This window comes from Helobdella robusta, assembly GCF_000326865.2.
Source record: "Helobdella robusta unplaced genomic scaffold HELROscaffold_6, whole genome shotgun sequence".
Classification (NCBI taxonomy): domain Eukaryota; kingdom Metazoa; phylum Annelida; class Clitellata; order Rhynchobdellida; family Glossiphoniidae; genus Helobdella; species Helobdella robusta.
In genome coordinates, this window is record NW_008705330.1 from 954024 (window position 1) to 970705 (window position 16682).

Genomic DNA, 16682 nt, shown 5'->3' on the forward strand with positions numbered 1-16682 from the left:
AGGGTAGGTCGTCCCAAAACTTTTTTTAAACTATCGACTATGAATAGCAATAAAAAGTTGCTTTAGCATATATGGATCACATTTGGAATAAAATTTAAAAAAAAAAATTTTGTTTAACTTTGCCGCCAGGGCCTTGAAAAATGACTTATATTTGCCATTGAAATAAGCTCATATAATATATAACAGTATTTCTATTCAATGCCAATTGTTTGATTAATATTAAAACCAAGATTTACATTTTATTATTTTGTTAAATTGTTTCCAAAAAAATTATTTTTTTTGTAAAAAAAAATTATTTTTTTCAGAAATTTTTTTTTTATAAAAATGCAATTTTTTTTTATTTTTTTTTTTGTAAAAAAAACACAAATTTTTTTTTTGTAAAAAAATTTCAATAATTGGAGTGATACAGTTACACAACATACTTTTCGGTATATTTGATAATTAAAAGACTCTGTTTTTTGCATATAAGAGAAAAACATTGAATTTTATTATATTATAATATATATTTACTATTATAATATTATCAGTTTCAGTTAATCTCTCCTCTTTTCCAATCCTTCTTCAAACCAAAATTTGGAATTTCTTTTCTTGATTCTAATTTTGCTCTTATATATCCATCACGTTTCAGAGCACCACAGACTGGCGATGATGCTTCGGTTACAAACTTCACATGTCGTTCCACGTTGATTATGGCAAGGATATTTTTTTAGTGTCCACTTCCGAGGTACTTTAATTGCTGCTTCAATTTCGTCATCACTTATATCTCGTAGCATAGGTGGCGAGGTTCTTGGAACGTCTTGCCAATTTAGAAAACAATAGTATTTGGCAGCCTCAAAGTTAAGAGAAGGACATTGAAATTTTCTGATTTTACCTTCACCAGGTGCTGTGGCTTTTCTTGCACATTTAATTCGTCCGGCTGCAAGTTCTCTTATCTCTTCTCTGTCATCCAACAGCATTGCTGTTAAAATATTTTCTGGGCGACCAAAAAAAGCATTTCTTTGAATACATTTATTTATTACCTGGAGTTCATTTTTAGGAAGAAAACGCGTAAATTGAATCAAGCGCCACACTGAGGTTGTATTTTTGTAAAAAAAAACAAAAACGTAGTGAAGCATAAACTATTAGAATGTAGTCCGTGAGCAATGTGAGTTCTTTAGAAGATGACGTGGTTGAAACATACATATTGGCTGCTGTATGCCAATGTGAATGGATTAAAGGACCAGGTTTTTTTTAGTCAGTTCTTTTTATACTTTTCCAATTTTTATTGTTTTAACTATGTTGAAAATATACTTCTGATATTTGTGATATCTTGTAAAAGTGTCGGCAAATTATTCTGTCGTTTTTCAAATTTCACAACAGTTAGCTCATGACATTTTCAAGTACTTTCCCTATTGCTCCACAAAAAGCTTTTTTGGAGCAATAGGCTCTTTAATTTGGCTCCTAAAGTAAAGTAATATGTTTTTCAACAAAAAAGCTTTTGCTACAAGTTAATGACGTACAAATAGTTTTGTCTTTTCTTCCATCAAAGAAAATTGACTTTGGACCTGCAGCAGCTAGAGTTATCTTTGCTTCATACGTTAATTTGGCTCAAAGCCGTTGCCTTTGTCGTCTCAGCTTTGAGCGGTCAATAAATGCTGTCCTGTCGATTTTTTATAACTCCATAGTCTGTGAGGGCAGCTGTAGCTATAGCAGCGCCTGCAACATCAGATACGCCATACCTATCGCATTCTCTAACCACTGTAGGAAACTGGAGCATATTTCTAAAAGATTCTGCGTGAGACGCCTTGGACTTTTCCCAAACTCTTTGTTTTTAAATTTTTTTTAACACACGTTTTAAATCAATCACTAAACTTTATATAAAAAAAACCGTTCTATTTCATTTGATGAGCAAGAGTATTTGACCAATTTGAACATGCGTCACAACTACCAGAATTTGAAGCCCAGTTGCTCCTAATTTTAGTAATTGCAGTTGTTTATAACTATTTCCAAATTTATTATTAATTATTAGTATAGCATTTTGATAACGGTGTTTATTATTTAGAACGAATTAAAAAATTAATATTGCCGTGAACGAGAAAATTTATGTCCTTGCAATTATTAATTTTCTTCATTTTGATCCTTAAAATAAGAAGTGTCGTTAGTAATTTGGAGTATTTTTATAATTCCTAAAATGACTAATAATAAAAATAATGATTACTCTAATCATTAATTATAGCTTTAAATTAAAATTAATTGTTTTACTAATTATTATTTACATTGTATAAAAAGCACAATATAAGCTAAAAATGCCAATCTTGCTCCTTCTGGCGGCAAAGGAAGATGAGTCTTGATTTTGAAAAAAATTTTCATTTCATACTAGATCCATGCCATAGCATGGATCTAGTATGTTACTATTCACTATTCACTACACTATTCACATTCATTTTTTTTTCTGACGACCTACCCTACTATGTACACTGTTCATTTTTGCACATGGTGTCCATGTGTACATGGTTTTCAGATATACATGATGTAAAATATATCCACGTGTTTAGAGAGTTCATTGCTTGTATGCGTACATGGTTTCATGTGTACGTTGTGGGTATGTGTGAACTCGATAGGTTGTTCTTTTTCTATTGGCTTGTTAGTCATTCCGAAAGACACTTATTATAAACAAGCAAATGTCATTTTCTGAAAAGAATTCCCATTATTGAACATGAACAGAAAACATTGCATGAATATATATCATCAGTGGTGGGCGAAGTTTAACGACATAATTGTAAACAAATTAGTTCAATTATTTTTATAGTTTCAAGTGTAGTTTTACTAAGATATAGCTTAGTCAAAATAAAAGTTAAGCTAAAACATCAGTTTCAAACAAATCGTATAATTTAAGTTTGTATTTCGGATTGAAAATGTTAAAAAGTTTGGCTTATCTCTTTGAAACTATGGATGCTCGCTTTTTATTTATAGCTATGTATGAGTTTATGGGTTTGGGTAACTGCACTCATAATTTGTATGTTAGGCTGTTGCTATGTTGTTAATATATTTAATTATATATATATATATATATATATATACATATATATATATATATAAGTATATAATAAATATATATATATAAATATATATATACTTGTGTATGTTTGTATGTAATGTTTGTATGTAATAGTATTTACAGAAATCAAATAAAAGTTATAAAAAAAGCCGCATAAAATTCCTACAGCCAATTGTTATTATGACACCGATGGAGGTTCCTGACTATCCGGACGTAACTGAAGACGTTGAACAGGTTCAATCTTATGCAAACACTTTTCAGACATGTAACTCGGACTAAGACCATTCAAACATTTAAATATCATGATGGCGACTGTGAATTTAATTCTTTGCCTGTCAGCCAGTGCAGGTTCAGTAGACTATGACTAACATGGTCAAACTTCAATCCACCAGTAAAGATCTTAGCTGCTCAATTTTGAAATGACTGTAGTTGGCACATTAGTTGGTTGGAAGTTCACACTGTTACAGTTTCTAGCTTAGATTGAATGAACGCGTTAACCTGATATTTTAATATAACCTAATCAAGCGAATTTATGATCTGCCTAAGCCTTCGTAGTTGAAACGAACATTCCTTATTCAACATTTTGACATGATGATATATAGATATAATTTGATTAAAAATTCTTCCCAAATTATTGACAAATGAACAAAACTTGATAACTGATCCAGATTTGTCAATAGAGTTGACACGAGTCCTTTGCAATTGTTGTCAGGTTCCGACAAGCAAAACTGAGTTTTATTTCTGTTTAAATTAAATTTTGTGATTATCATATATTTATTTAAATTTTTAACACAGCAGACAAATCTGTAAACTAAATTTTCAAATGTCATTGTTTTACAACAAATGGAAGCAATGATTTGAACACCGTCAGCTAAAGCGTGGTATTTAAGTTCAAACTTGATAACATTGAACATAACAGCTGTGTGCTGTGTAGAGTAAAAATAACAGAGGTTCCAAAACAAAGCATTGAGGAACTCCAGATAAAACCACCTCAACATCAGACAATGTACCGTTGAAGAGAATCGGTTGTGTTCTACCGAACAAATACCATTCAAACCACTTCGTCACCACCCCAAGAACACGAAAACGACTTTTTAATTTTTTAACCAGCAAAAACTGATCAACACAGTCAAATGTTGCGCTCATATTCAAATTAGCCAACAGTGAGACGCTCTGAGCATCCATAGTTGCAAATAGTTCAGATGTCACGTAAATCAGAGCAGTCTCGGTGGAATGATATTGTTTGTATCCAGACTGATTAACCGGCAGCAAATCGAACTTAACTTACTGATTCAAAAATTGATTAAAGACAACACAACACGTTCAATAACGTTTGATAAAAACAAGAGATTGGAAATTGGACGAAAATTAGTGATATTGTCTCTATCAAGGAATGGTTTTTTTATAGCTTCATGCTTTAACGGTTTAGGGGAACGACCAGTGCTCAAACACAGATTGATAAAAAATATTCAGAAAAAGGGTGAATAAATCAGCATACAGCTTAGAGATTCTTGTTAGAACAAGATCATGTGATAACAATTTTCTAGGTGAACCAAGAACGATTATTTTAAATATCATCACTATAACATAAAGAAAACTTGCAAAACTCTTCAAGACCTGATCCACAATAAGAAAATATAGAACTAGTATTAAAACTAGTGTTTTCTGATTTTTTTCTATTATGTTTATAAAGAACAATGAAAATTGTGACGAAGTGAAGTCAGTTGAGTCACATAAAGAATCATCAGCTGAATGTTTTCCAAAAAGTTTTTTGACTGACTCCTATAACATTTTTGCTTGAAATTTATTAGTGTGAATTGGATTGGATTTTTCTAATACAGTTTTTATTATGTCAATGAAAAGTGAGCTTTTGCACAAAATAACTTTTTTTAAGCAATTTTATCAGCTTTTTTTGTACAGTGTCGAACACTCTTTCTAGGTTACACAGAGTCTTTTCATGTTTCTGCATTTGACGTCAAACCAGGATGCAACATGTGAGCTGTTGGAATCAACAAAACACAACGTGACCACAATATCGATTATCGATTGCGAATTCTTAACGATCAAATCATAAACAACATCAATATCACTATCAGTAAACGAACCGCCGTTACATGTTAGGAAACAAGTGGAGTAAATAGTTCATCATCCATTCGGTTCTTTGAACAAATTTAACTATCTTTAATATGTGGAACAGAATAAGTAAACGAAAAAATAGCTCTAATGAAACTATGATCGGAGTTGACACCACTCTGGAAACCGGGCCTTCACTAGGTTGGAGATTATTAGACGGAACATCATCAAGCTAAGAAATGTGAGTTGTACCATCGATCTGATTACAAACTTGAAATTTCTCAAAAACATCCAACAAAGCAACAGCGTTTTTGTCATATAGTCTTTCAATATGGGTATTAAAATCTTTTAGAATCAACAATAAATCAACATCGACCTAAATGTTTTTTTATGATCATCGTAAACTCGTTAAAAAACAAAAGCAAAATTAGTATAAAACTGGCAATAAATAAACAACAAAATAAGTTCGGTTTTATACAACGAAAAATAAATGGCAATTGCTTCGAATGACTGAATAGGAAGTTCAATTCTATGAAATTTAAAAATTCTATAACACCATGGTAGGGGTCACTTGGCCCTAAATAATCAACATAAACATATTTAGGTGGCAGGTGGCATAGCCACGCGTATCACATCATTATTTAATGAACCGTGCCATGACTCGGTTACAATAACAAAAATCCAAATCCTCTAACATTAATAAAATTATTAACAACATCAAGTTTCGAAACAATGTACCAGATATTATACAAGCCATACTTAATGGAAAAACCTTTCAGGAGAATTTGACAATTCTCTAACGTCTTATAGGACCTCTGACTCTGAATAAAAAATTATCTTTATTATCAGCCTCTCTAGTGATTGCCTCCACAGCTAATAGTTTGAGTTCTTCACGCTGCACTGGAATTAGGTCGTGACTAATTGTTATCTTGTTCAAGTCGTCATCATGCAGCTTGATTTTATATAACGACTTCAGTATTAACAATTTAGAAGATAAATTGCTGAATTTCACAATAACATGTCGTAAAACTTTGTCATTTCTTCGGCCCGTTTTGAGATTCTTTTACATTAAACAGAACAATGTTCTCACGTTCTTCATTGCAGTTGAATACATTTAAAGTATATTTAACCGTCTTGACTTCATTAGCCACAACCTTATTGTTGTTTCTAATGATACCCGACCATGACGTGTTAAGTTCGCATTTAAAATTTTTAATACTCTTCAAGCACATTACTAACATCAGGAATCTAAAGTTTCACTATTCTGATCCAACAAAGTCCTAAATTGCATCAGTTCAATTTTTTCATCGCTGTTTTTCTTGTTATGTTTCAACTGGCTACTACAGTTCATCTGCATTTCAATAAGTTTGTCAAACAACTTAATATTTTTTGAAAACTTCAAACACTCATTGCAAAAGTATTTCAAATTTTTGATGCTGATCATAATGCGTATGGTTTTCTTAGAATAGTCCAAACATTTATAATGAAAAAGAGCTTCGCAAAAGCAATATTTAACAGAATCTTTTACAATTTTATTAGTACACTTATTGCACTGTTGCAATGTTAAAGATTAATGCTAATCTTTGGTAACAAGACGAAGGTTGCAACTAAAGGTGACCTTCAGTTGAACTAAAAATAATTGCTTCAAACTTTTAATTTTCAGAAAAAACAAGTCAAAAAAAATATTAATCTATTTTTGTGATTTTAACGGATAAGAATAGCATAATTTCAATCGAAAACAACAAACGTAATCAACGTATAAAGTGTTGCGGTTGCGCTTATATAAGAGAACACCAAACCAGGAAAAGCAGTGAACGGGAGAAGAAAAGAATAATATTCGTTTGGATAGGCTGGACACGTGTTTCGTCCCTACCGGGGACTCATCAGCAGCCCGAACACCTATCAGAATAGTTATTGCAGTTTCTTATATAGCCCGCACAAATCACTTCGTTATCTCGTGGTGTTTTACATTCATTATTGAGGAGAGGATTGTTAGATTTTAATCGTTAGAATTTTCAATTTTCAATCCAACAGTAGTCAACGTAATCGTATTCAATGAATGTGTGTTTGTGTGTGTCTGTGTGTGTGTGGTGGTGGTGGTCTGTGTGTGTGGTGGTGGTGTGCGTGTGTGTGTTTGTGTTTGTGTGCGTGTGTGTTAAATTTAACTATTTTTGCTTAAGCAACTCTTTTCCAAGGTTTCGTGATTTTGTGAATGTTCATGAAAACACAGTTATTGTTTCATTTGTTTGTTTGTACACCCTGACGAAATCGTTGAACAAATGCACACAATAACTTGAACAATTTTCAAACAGCAATTTTATATAAAAAAAATTATATTATTAAAATCTTCTAAACGCTCTCATTCTTTGCTTCACAAGTTTCATCTTGCATATTTCAAAACTGATACCGGCGCCATTTAACACTAGTGAACTTCATGAACGTCCGGATAAATTTTTCATCCTACTGCACGTGATGGATGAATTTTTAGGATGTGACAAAAATGATGATGATGACGATGATGATGCTGATTATTGATGACGAACATGACAAGGACAATGTATGGGCCTGAGATTATGATGACCGTTGTAAAGAAACCGAGATGATGATAACGTGAAGATAAAAATAACGATGTTGCTGCTGCTGCTAACGAGGATGATGATAACTACGATGAAGCAGATTGTTGCGATGATGATGCACTGATTAGACGATGACAAGTAATGCTATATTTGTACAGTCCTCAAATTGAATTTAATCAAATTCTGCAACTTTCTGACATACAATTCTCTTTTCCTTCTTTCCAAATAGACCGACCTCTCTATTTAAACTGCACCGACGAGCTGTTTGTAAATTTTTTAATTTTGTAGCTTGCAAGTAGTTGTCGGTTATTTGAAATATAATGTATAAAAATGCATAATTTGTTTTAAAACAAAAAACTATCTAAAAATTGGAGTTTCACTCAAATTGTCTACAAATTTACAATTGCAAAATATATGAATCAGCAAAATAAATAATAATATCAATACAATTCTTATTATTTATATTGGTAGTGATAGTGGTAGACAATAATTATTTTTCAGAAGACACATGGGTCAAATTAAATAAAAACGTCTCCTACTTATTTCTAAACACTGCAATTAAAAAAGCTGAACGACCTTAAGAAAGTAACCAATTTCATACTGTGGGAGCTGACATCATAAAACTTCGACTGCCAACCTCCGACCTAATCCCAGGCATCAACATCATCTGATTTCTGATTTGTGCCTGATCTAAATCCATCTCTTGAAGACATTTCACCCGCCCGCCTACATACATTTACCAAAGTAAACCGCGATCGTACCACATCTAATATATTTGTAAGCCAACATCGCAATCTTATAAACAGTGCATTTGACGCAACGGTGTTACGGTACGCACCGATACGACGTATCGGCACCTTTTTGAATGTTGGAAAAAAATTTTTGGTTTTAAATAATAATAGTGCCGTTTTTGGGAGTAATCAGCAAAAAAAGGCTGTCAACCGTTGGCTCCCCTGACTAAAGTTGTCCAGATCCGCACAAAGTTCGGCACCTATATTTTTTTTACAAAAAAGCACTACTTATAAATAATTCTTTGCTTAACCGGTAACAAGTAAAGCTCCCGACGGTAAAACGATATGATATAGCACCACACTTTCAGATTTCGTGTTTTCCTAGTCAATTATTCAATAAAAGTTTTATTAAATTTGATTAATTAAATTTATTATTTTTATTTATTTCATTATATTTTATTGTATTAAATTTATTAAATTTGGTTGTACGAAATTTGATTGTATAATTAAGTTTAATTTAAGCAAAAATACGCTTGTTGGATTATTTATTCCAAAATACACCCACCTGAAAACAACAGCTGACTGGGTGAATTGGAAAATAAAAAATGTAAAATAAAACGTCACACGATATCGTAACAGAAAAATAAGGATATAATAAAATTAAATTAAATTAAAAAAAACTTTCTTCTATAAAATGAAAGGCTAGACTTATGTATATCCTTAGGTAAAAAATTCCAGAGTTTAATACCAAAAGATAAAGCAGAGGTACTGACTATTTTTAAAAGTTCTAACGCGTGAAGAAAGTACAAAATATTCGTCTCTAATCCTAAGTAATCTAAAATGCTTGTTGAAGCGACATATAAAAACTGATTTTAAAATATTTGATGATGATAATCTTGTATAGTGTAGATTTAAATTATATATAAACAGTTCTTTTATATTAAGAAAATTTTAGTTCCTTGGAAAGGTTTTATTGATTCATATTTTTAAATGTTATATTGTGTTCTGAAATAATAATTTGGCGTTTTTAATTCTAATTTGATATGATAGCGAGAAATATTTTTTTGAAAGGCTATACAGTAGGGGAACAATGAATAGATAAAGGCTTAATATATTGAAATCAAAACCTCCTTCGGTAGTTTCTTATTAAATGTATTAAATGCCATTAACTTTATATGATTGCTGTATTAAAGGTAGTCTGTGTTCTAGCCAAAGAAAGGTTATTAAAATTTATTAGACCTCAAAACTTTGTTTAATAAACTATATTTACTTTCATATTTGATATGAAAATAATTGGATCAACAATTTTGGTACTAATTTTAGGCCATCTATCTATCCATCTATCATTCATTTGTCTTTCAATCCATATTCATCCATCCATCTATTAATCCATCCACCCATCCCTCCCTCCATCTATCCTATATCTATTTAGTGATGTTAAGTCCAAGCTGAGTTCAGCCAAGCCGATGGAGCTAATTCGGCTCGGTTCAGAGTTGGAAGCTTCAAGCCGCGAGACTAGCCATTCTCTAGTTATAATGTAGTCGATTGGGTATTTTGTCCTTTAGTCAGGTGAAACCCACGTAGCTTTCCTTCTAATCTTTTGAATAAAATGTTTGTTTGAGATACGCAGGTTGTTGTTACTACACAGTTTGAGCAACTGTGTTCCGTTGTCATTTTCTTCTTCATTCAGCATTCCGTATCTTTCTAGTGTTTTACCTCATACTCTAAAGTCATTTCCTACCTTGACGTTGAAATCACCTATGAAGGGTAGCACATCATGTCTTGGAGTTCTGCCTAGCTCTATATGCAATTGGTTTTAAAAATTTACTTCTCAGTTTTTCGGCTACCTTAGTAGGTGCATACACTTCAATTACAGTAATACACTTCAATTAAAGTAACACAAGCATGTTTAAACTTTATTCGTAGTCGTACGACTCTGTTGCTACAGAACGAGACTTTGGTAACTGCAATGCTCATCCTTAATTCAACAGTCTACTTCCATCCTTCGCTCCACTGGTGTACCCATCTACCATCACATAAGATGGGTGTAGACCATTTCTTTCCCAAATACACTGTTATCTAGCTTTTGGATCAAGAACCCCTTTCTCACAAGGCAGCGAGTGTTTACAACAAAAATCATCCGCCGTTATCTATTAGATATTCGGCCTCTTGCACCGTAGTCTTCTGTTACAGTTGGTCCACATTACTTTGCTCCGTATTATTTGGTGCAATTGCGTTATTTCTTTGATATCGATATTCGTATATGAAGCGAACAAAATTTCGGCTTGACTCGGCTGGGATTTGAGTTTTATCGTTAACATCAATTATATCCATTTATTCATCTATCTATCCATTCATCTACCTATTATCTATCTATCCATCTATATCCATCTTTCGGGTCAGCAAAATCTTATCCAATCTTTTTTTTATTCTTTTAAATATTTTTAGTTTCAGAGTGACTAAACGTTATTGGTCACTTTCCTTCTTTATTTGAAACATTTTGGCATTGAGCGGCAAAACTATAATATTATTCGTTTATAAGCAAGCACTCACCGTAGTATGTTTGAATATGCAATATGAAGGCCACAAATACAAACGCTTGTTATATTTTGTGTTTTGCCAAATTTTAAAAAAACTTTACTACTAAGTTATAATAAAATTTATTTTAAGTTATTTGATCATTTCACTAAACAATGAAACAATCGCCCGCATGAATGGTTTGGAAACCACTACGTCAGATCTTATCGAAGGACAGCGTAACTGTTGCTGTGGATGCAGTGGTGTACTACAGAGTCTCAAACGCTACTGTATCCGTCACCAATGTGGAAGACGTCAACAGGTCGACCAGGCTCCTCGCACAGACAACTCTGAGAAATGTTCTAGGCACGAAAAACTTGAGTGAGATATTATCAGATCGTGAAAATATCAGCCATTTTATGCAGGTAACATTTAAGTTTTATTTTCCAAACCTTTATTTTCAACATTTAGAAACGATGCGATGGTGTTCTCTCTAAGCATGCAATATACAACATATACGTTATCTTTAAAATCAAAAATATATTACAAGATAGCATCGAATGAATGAAAACGTCCAATAAAACTAAGCCACGTCACATTAAGTTGTGCGCGTGGAGTGTTTGTGGAATACACATACATAAATACAGCAAACACATGTATTTGTTAGTGTATGAGTAGGTTGTGCGTGTTATTTTAAGCATTCAAGCTGCTCGTTTATTTCTGCTTATTTCAAGTTAAATGAAGAAAATGCTTACAGGATATTCTATACAAATAACTAAACCTTCGTGCCACAAAAACAGTATCATCCATACCACACTACGCACCAACACGTTATTATGCACGCGCAAGCACCGCACCACACGGGTATGATGATCTTTGAGTTTTGGATAGACAGTTTTCGAATCATGCCATTGCGTAATAGCAGCGAGAGACATGACACTTCTACCGACAAGCTAACTCTGTTACCTTTTTCTTCACATAATAATTTTTTTACTTTAGACAATTTATCGTTCTGATGGCAACAATCTACTGTTCGAAAACGCATGAAATTAGATGATTCAAACTTATGTTTAACGATGTCAGGGTTTGTGCGAGACGTTTGGCGGCATTCGGCCCTTCACGTTACTTTGGATGAGGCAGGACTGCGACATGCTTCATAAAAATAAATCAGCTGCTTTAAATTTCTGACATTCATTACACAGTTGTTCAAGTCAAGCAATTTTGAAAAATTCACTCTACTGTTAAGGAATATGCGCACTTAAACCAAAATTCAGGAAAAAAATTTTTACTCCATTTTTTGTGAATAAAAAAAATAAGTATAATTAAAAATGAGCACTATATCGATTGATCTTTGATAAATTTTGTAATTTTCTTAGTGTTATTTTTAGTTTTGATATATTATACGCTTTGCTTTTTCGTTATATATAGTTTTAAATAGTTGTATTTTTTTATAATGTGTCGGTACATGGTGTAGTAAGCATGAAATATGTATTTTGAGTGATTTGTCTGAAATATTTGTGCGATGTGCCCTAAATAATTTCATGGTAGCTGTGATGTTTATATGATTTTTGGCATATGTCGTTGTTTCATGTTGCATATGATGTCCATTTTAAAGTGTGCATATGATGTAAATTTGTGTTGCACGTGAATGTACATTTGTGCAACACATGCACCACACAACACACGCAATACATGCAACATACACAACACATGCAACGCACACAACACATGCAAAACATGCAACACACGCAACGCATGCAATGCACGTAACATATGCAATGCTTGATGTTTTCGTCGCCGACTAATTGTCTTTGTGCCGGACAACTCGATTTAAATTGACGACATGGGCGGTAGAAGAAGTTGGCGTGTATTTCAGTGAACATTTATTTTAAACATTGAATGCATGGTTAGACAGTTGCATGTGTTACTCTGCACTGCACTTAAAAGAAACGATGTCGCAGATTGTTCTGTAATATTTTTGATATATTTGAAAAGTTTACCTAAACCGCTTTTTAAAATAATGTCCAGTTTTGTGCTGATTTATATTGAAAACAAATTAAATTTCATTAATATTGTAGTAAACCAACGGCAATTTCAAAATGAAAAATACACTACTTTCATTGCTTCGTAAAAATAAAATTTTTATTTAAAGTTAATTCACCGTTCAACAACAGGCGTGTCTCGATGAAGCGACTGAACCGTGGGGCGTGAAAGTCGAACGAGTTGAAATGTTAGCCATCTTTCAAATTCATCAATTCTTAATTTATTGTTTTATAATGTTCCAGTTATAACAACAACAACACACGTTTAGACGACATTTTCCCCGAGATTTTCCCCGAGGCTACCTATGATGAAACCGAAATACCCCTCGACGCCATTCACATCTGTCACTCGCTTCAGTATCACGCAACCCCGCTTTCACTTTGTCCTTCTTCACCTGCTCTCTCCATCCCAGTCGCCGACGACCTCTTCCTATCACTCCTTTAACCTCGAACTCCAATCCCGACCCTTTCATCCCTTCTCAACACATGTCCATACCACCGCAATCTCGATCTCCTTATCAATGTCACAATGTCCTCATTCAGTCCCATCCTCGACATCAGCTCTGTACTACTCCTCCTATCCTTCACTTTAACCCCACACATCATCCTCACCATAGCTCTTTCAGCCCTCTGCAGTACACTTTCCTCCTCTCTCCTCAACACCCAAGTTTCACCACCATATACCATCGCTGCTCTCACACAAATTTTATATACCCTCCCTTTCATTTTCACTGACCATTTCTTTCCACACAATACCCGACCAAGTTCCCTAAATTTCATCGATCCCACACGAACTCTAGTCGTAACAGAGTTCAAACATCCTCCATCCGCGTTCAGCTTAACCCCTAAATAAACAAAGCTTTCCACTCTTTCAATACCACCACTCAACCCCGTACTTGAGTCCGTCCTATTAATCACACCATGAACATATTTCTTACATTTGAACGTGCCTTCCACCTTTTTCAGTGCCACTACATCTCTTATGCACCCACTTCTGACATCCTATACACAATACCGAGTTAGCCTTCACTCTCCTGTCACATACCCCACAGGGGTCTATTTTACTTATCACTTGCTCCCCACCCTCCCCACTCACCATTACCTTCGTCTTACCAATATTAACTTTTAACCCTTTCTTTTCAATAACACTTTTCCATCTGTCAAATTTTAACTGCAATTCTTCCATGCTATCAGCCATCAAGACTAAATCATCTGCATACAAAATCTCAAATAACAACCCCTCCATTATGTTTCCACACACAACATCCATCACAATTGTAAACAAAAACGGTGATAGCACTGATCCTTGATGCACTCCTACCTTAACACTAAAAGCGTCCGACATCTCCCTTCCGACCCTCACCTTTGTCTTCGCCCCTTCATACAGCTGCATCACAGCTTTAACAAGTCTCTCATTCACTCCTTTCTTCCTCAGCGCCCATTCAATGACCTTCCTCGGTACTCGATCAAAAGCCTTTTCTAGATCCACAAAACAATCTTCGTTTCTTCTTTCTATAATTCTCCTGCAACATTCTCACTATGAACAACGCATCCACCGTTCCCCTACCAGGCATAAACCCACACTGCATTTCATTAACTGTCACCATATTTCTCAACCTTTTCTCAAGCACCCTCTCCACTACCTTCATTCCATGCTCTAGCAATTTCACACCCCTATATGATATAGGGGTGTGAAATTGTAAAAAATTTCACACCCCTTTTCCCTTATACAACGGCACCAACACACTATGTTGCCAATCCTTAGGTATACCTTCATCATCCAACATACTGTTAGCAATTCTCATCATAACTTCAATTCCTATCACCCCACTCGCCTTTATATGTTCCGCCGCCACTTCCGAAACCCCTGTCGCCTTACCTAGTTTCATTTCTCTAACTGCTTTCTCTACTTCCTCCATCGTCACCTTCTCTATGGGTCCGTGTGTGACCGCGGAATCCACATCTCCATCCCATTCATTTTCTTCATTCATCAACCTTTCCATATGGGCTTTCCACACCTGAGCTTTTTCCTTCTCATCTATGCACAACTAGCCAGATCCATCCCAAACATATCCATTCCCTATAACATCTTTCCTATCCCTCATTGACTGCTTTGCTACTTTGAACATTTTCCTCGAACTCACATCAAATTCCATTTCCCTCATTAACCTATCTGATGCTTTCGTCATTGCAGTTGCCACTGCCCGAAATTTTTGCAGCCTTCTTAGCCTTTCTGTACTCAAACTCCGCTTCCCCCGTCATGTCCCTTCTCCACACCCTAAACCTCTCTTTCTTGACCTCCAAAACCTTTTTTATATCTTCATCCCACCACCACGTCTCACCATGCCTACATTTTCCTTTCGTCCATCCACATACTTTATCTGCCGTAGTCAACACACAGTCCCTATATCTCTCCCAAACATCTCCATCCTTACCACTCTCCCAACTTTCAGCCACCTTCACTTCAAATGCCTTCCTCACCTCTGCATCCTGTAACTTCCATTTCTTTCTCTTTGCCACAAACTTATCCTTCTTCCTCCTCCCCATTTCTTTTGATGCCACATCCATCACAACCATACTATGCTGCAACATACCAGGTATCGCCTTCCAATTTCTTTACATACTTTCTATGCTTCGCCCTTATCAATATATAATCTATCATTGACCTATGCTCCCCTGACCTATATGTAATTAGTCGTGCTGGTTCCCTTGTAAACCAGGTATTCCCCACCACCATGCTATGTGCATCCGCTAACTTCAACACTCTACGCCCTTCCTCATTCCGTATACTATATCCCCATCCCCCATGTACACCTTCATATCCGCCCGCATCCGCCCCCACATGACCATTCAAATCACCCAACAACACCACAAACTCATCCAACCCCGCTTGCCCAATCTCGTCAGAAACATCATCATAAAACCTATCCTTCTCCTCTTCCTTCCTACTTTGTTGCGGAGTATATCCTGATATTACCCTCACTTTTACCTTTCCAAACACCATCACCACCACAATTACACCATTGCTTTTCCGCCTCACTTCCAACACCTTCTCCACCAACTCTTCTCTTACCATCACACCAACTCCTCCCGTACCATCATCCCCCTTCCACCACAACTTATACCTTCCACCTTTAGCCCCCACAAACCTTGTACCCTCTCCCTTCCATCTGATCTCCTGTAATGCAGCCACGTCAACCATTCTCCTCTGCAACTCCTCCACCACTTCCAAACTCCTTCCTGTCAACGTGCCTACATTCGAGGTACCAAACCTCCAACCCCTTGGTCTACAAGTAATCCTTCCATCCATAGTGCCTTGCACCGCAACACTATAGAGTGGGGTGCCAGTAGCCAGACCATCCACAGAGCCTTGCACCGCAACCCCATGGACTGCGTCTCCGGGGATTCTTCGCACCCTCTTCTGCCGGATACTGAGGGCCATTGTCACTTCTGTCATCATAAGTAATTTATTTGGCTTATTTTTATGCAGGACGCCCTTCCTTACGCAACCACAGTTATAAGCGGTGGGCCTAGCCTTTGATGATCCAACATCACTCACAAGGCAGTGAGGGCCAGTTTAATGTCATAACCAGTTATAAACTGGCAACAAACTTTTTGAAAGTTGTAATATTTGTTTACATACAGCATCCAACGACAGTAACATCATGTCAGAGTGCCTGAGTCGGAATCGGTCGGAGTCGAAAAT

At 35.1% G+C, this 16682-nt stretch overlaps 1 protein-coding gene across 1 annotated transcript in view; it reads left to right on the forward strand.

The window, feature by feature from the left end:
* Window positions 1-16682, forward strand: part of HELRODRAFT_185104 (hypothetical protein) — a 56537-nt gene that overhangs the window by 38481 nt on the left and 1374 nt on the right. Inside the window, exons 7-8 of the mRNA XM_009029088.1 lie at window positions 11156-11359; window positions 13109-13164. Coding sequence (XP_009027336.1) covers window positions 11156-11359; window positions 13109-13164 — 260 coding nt within the window. The remainder of the gene's footprint in view (window positions 1-11155; window positions 11360-13108; window positions 13165-16682) is intronic.